The sequence below is a fragment of the Anarrhichthys ocellatus genome, unplaced genomic scaffold (genome assembly GCF_004355925.1).
Source record: "Anarrhichthys ocellatus isolate YVR2014 unplaced genomic scaffold, GSC_Weel_1.0 scaffold7966, whole genome shotgun sequence".
In the NCBI taxonomy this organism is placed as follows: Eukaryota; Metazoa; Chordata; class Actinopteri; order Perciformes; family Anarhichadidae; genus Anarrhichthys; species Anarrhichthys ocellatus.
Genome location: NW_022287940.1, coordinates 1 through 1,730, shown reverse-complemented (window position 1 = coordinate 1,730; position 1,730 = coordinate 1). Strand labels below are relative to the sequence as shown.

At 46.8% G+C, this 1,730-nt stretch overlaps 1 protein-coding gene across 1 annotated transcript; it reads right to left on the bottom strand.

Moving 5' to 3' along the window:
- Window positions 1-258: 258 nt before the first annotated feature.
- Window positions 259-1,460, bottom strand: LOC116380613 (phosphatidylserine decarboxylase proenzyme, mitochondrial-like; the record flags this gene model as incomplete). Its single annotated transcript, XM_031842516.1, has 4 exons — window positions 259-480; window positions 703-826; window positions 1,109-1,210; window positions 1,326-1,460. Coding segments are annotated over 4 exons (583 nt in total), but the record flags the coding sequence as incomplete, so codon positions are not given.
- Window positions 1,461-1,730: the final 270 nt, after the last annotated feature.

The window sequence follows — 1,730 nt, the reverse complement described above, 5'->3', positions numbered from 1 at the left end:
AGAGAGGCAGACAGACAGAGAGGCAGACAGACAGAGAGGCAGACAGAGAGGCAGACAGAGAGGCAGACAGAGAGGCAGACAGAGAGGCAGACAGAGAGGCAGACAGACAGACAGACAGAGAGGCAGACAGAGAGGCAGAGAGACAGACAGAGAGGCAGAGAGACAGACAGAGAGGCAGAGAGACAGAGAGGCAGACAGAGAGACAGACAGAGAGACAGAGAGGCAGAGAGGCAGACAGACAGACAGACAGAGAGACAGACAGAGAGACAGACAGACAGAGAGGCAGACAGAGAGGCAGAGAGACAGACAGAGAGAGTGAGGGGAACATTGTCTCACCTGGAAAGTGACGTCGTAGCTCCACCTTCCAGTCTGTAGGTGAATGGAAACAGTGATAGTCACCTGGAGCCAGGTAGACCACGACGTGGAACAGGTCGTTATCAGGGGAGGACAGGAGGAGGTCTCTGAAGGAGGAGGAGGGGTCTAAAGAGAGACAGGAACCTTTAACAGGATGTGGACCCAACAAGTCCTCCAGACCTGACAAGACCAACAACTCCCACATTTAAAACAAGTCCCATCGCAAGACCAACTGGTCTCAGATCAGGACCAAGTCTAACTACTTGAACAGGTCACTAAGCACCCTTTATTTAACTGTGTTCAAAATACATAACTAGGTTATGTATTTTGATATCAAGTTTATTTCACCGTTGCTCCGCCTCTTCTGAGGACCCAGGAAGCTCTCCAGACTGTAGGTGACCCCCTTCACCTGCTCCACTTCGGAGTTCTTCACCTGACCAAAGTGGAGGATCCTCCCGTCAGCCGGAGAGATCTGAGGAAAGAGAGACGATCAGAAACACGTCGAGGAACGAGAACAACATATTATGAGAGAAGAAACAAAGGAGATGAAATATTCAAAGTTTTACCCACAAGAATAAATAAAATACATTTAAGAAAAGGAGAGAAAACTAAAGCTGTGACAGAAGCAGATCAAACTTAATACTTTGTGATTTTGAGTCCCAAAAAAAGTCACTAAATATAATAATCATAGAAATAAATGAGAAACATGAAGGTAAAACAGAAGGAGGAAGAGGAGGAAGAGGAGTAGTTTTACCAGACAGGAGCTGGTACAGAGAGGTCTGACTGCAGGTTTTAGACGTCTTCTGAAGAATTCTCCCAGATTTCTGTAGTGATGTAAATCCTCTACAGCTGCTTCCTATTGGACGAGAGAGAGACGTGAAAAAATACAGACATGATCAAAAATATCTTTAACCAACTTTATCAAGATAAATGATCTGTCCGTCCATCTCCTCTCCTGTCTGTTTCCTCACCTGCATGTTGACTCCAAAGGTCCAGATGTAGAGGGAGTAGACCGGCTTCCTGAGCCACGTGGGGAGCTCCACCCCGTTCAGACGGCCCCAGGCCCGAGAGAGGAGGCGGGTCGGGAAGGAGCGGTACAACGCCACCTAGAGGACCGACCAGGAAACTACAGGTGAAATATTATCTTCTGGTTTTAAGGAAGAATTATATTATTGTGATATTATACTAATATGTTCAAGGAATCGAACTGGTGGAGGAAGTGAACAAGGTGAAGAAAGAGGAGAGGAGGTCTGAAAGAAGAAGAAATTAGAGGAGAAAAGAAGGAGGTAGGAGATACACCTTCTACAGCAGAGTACCTGAGCAGGTAGTGAACAGAGTACCTGAGCAGGTAGTGAACAGAGTACCTGAGCAGGTAG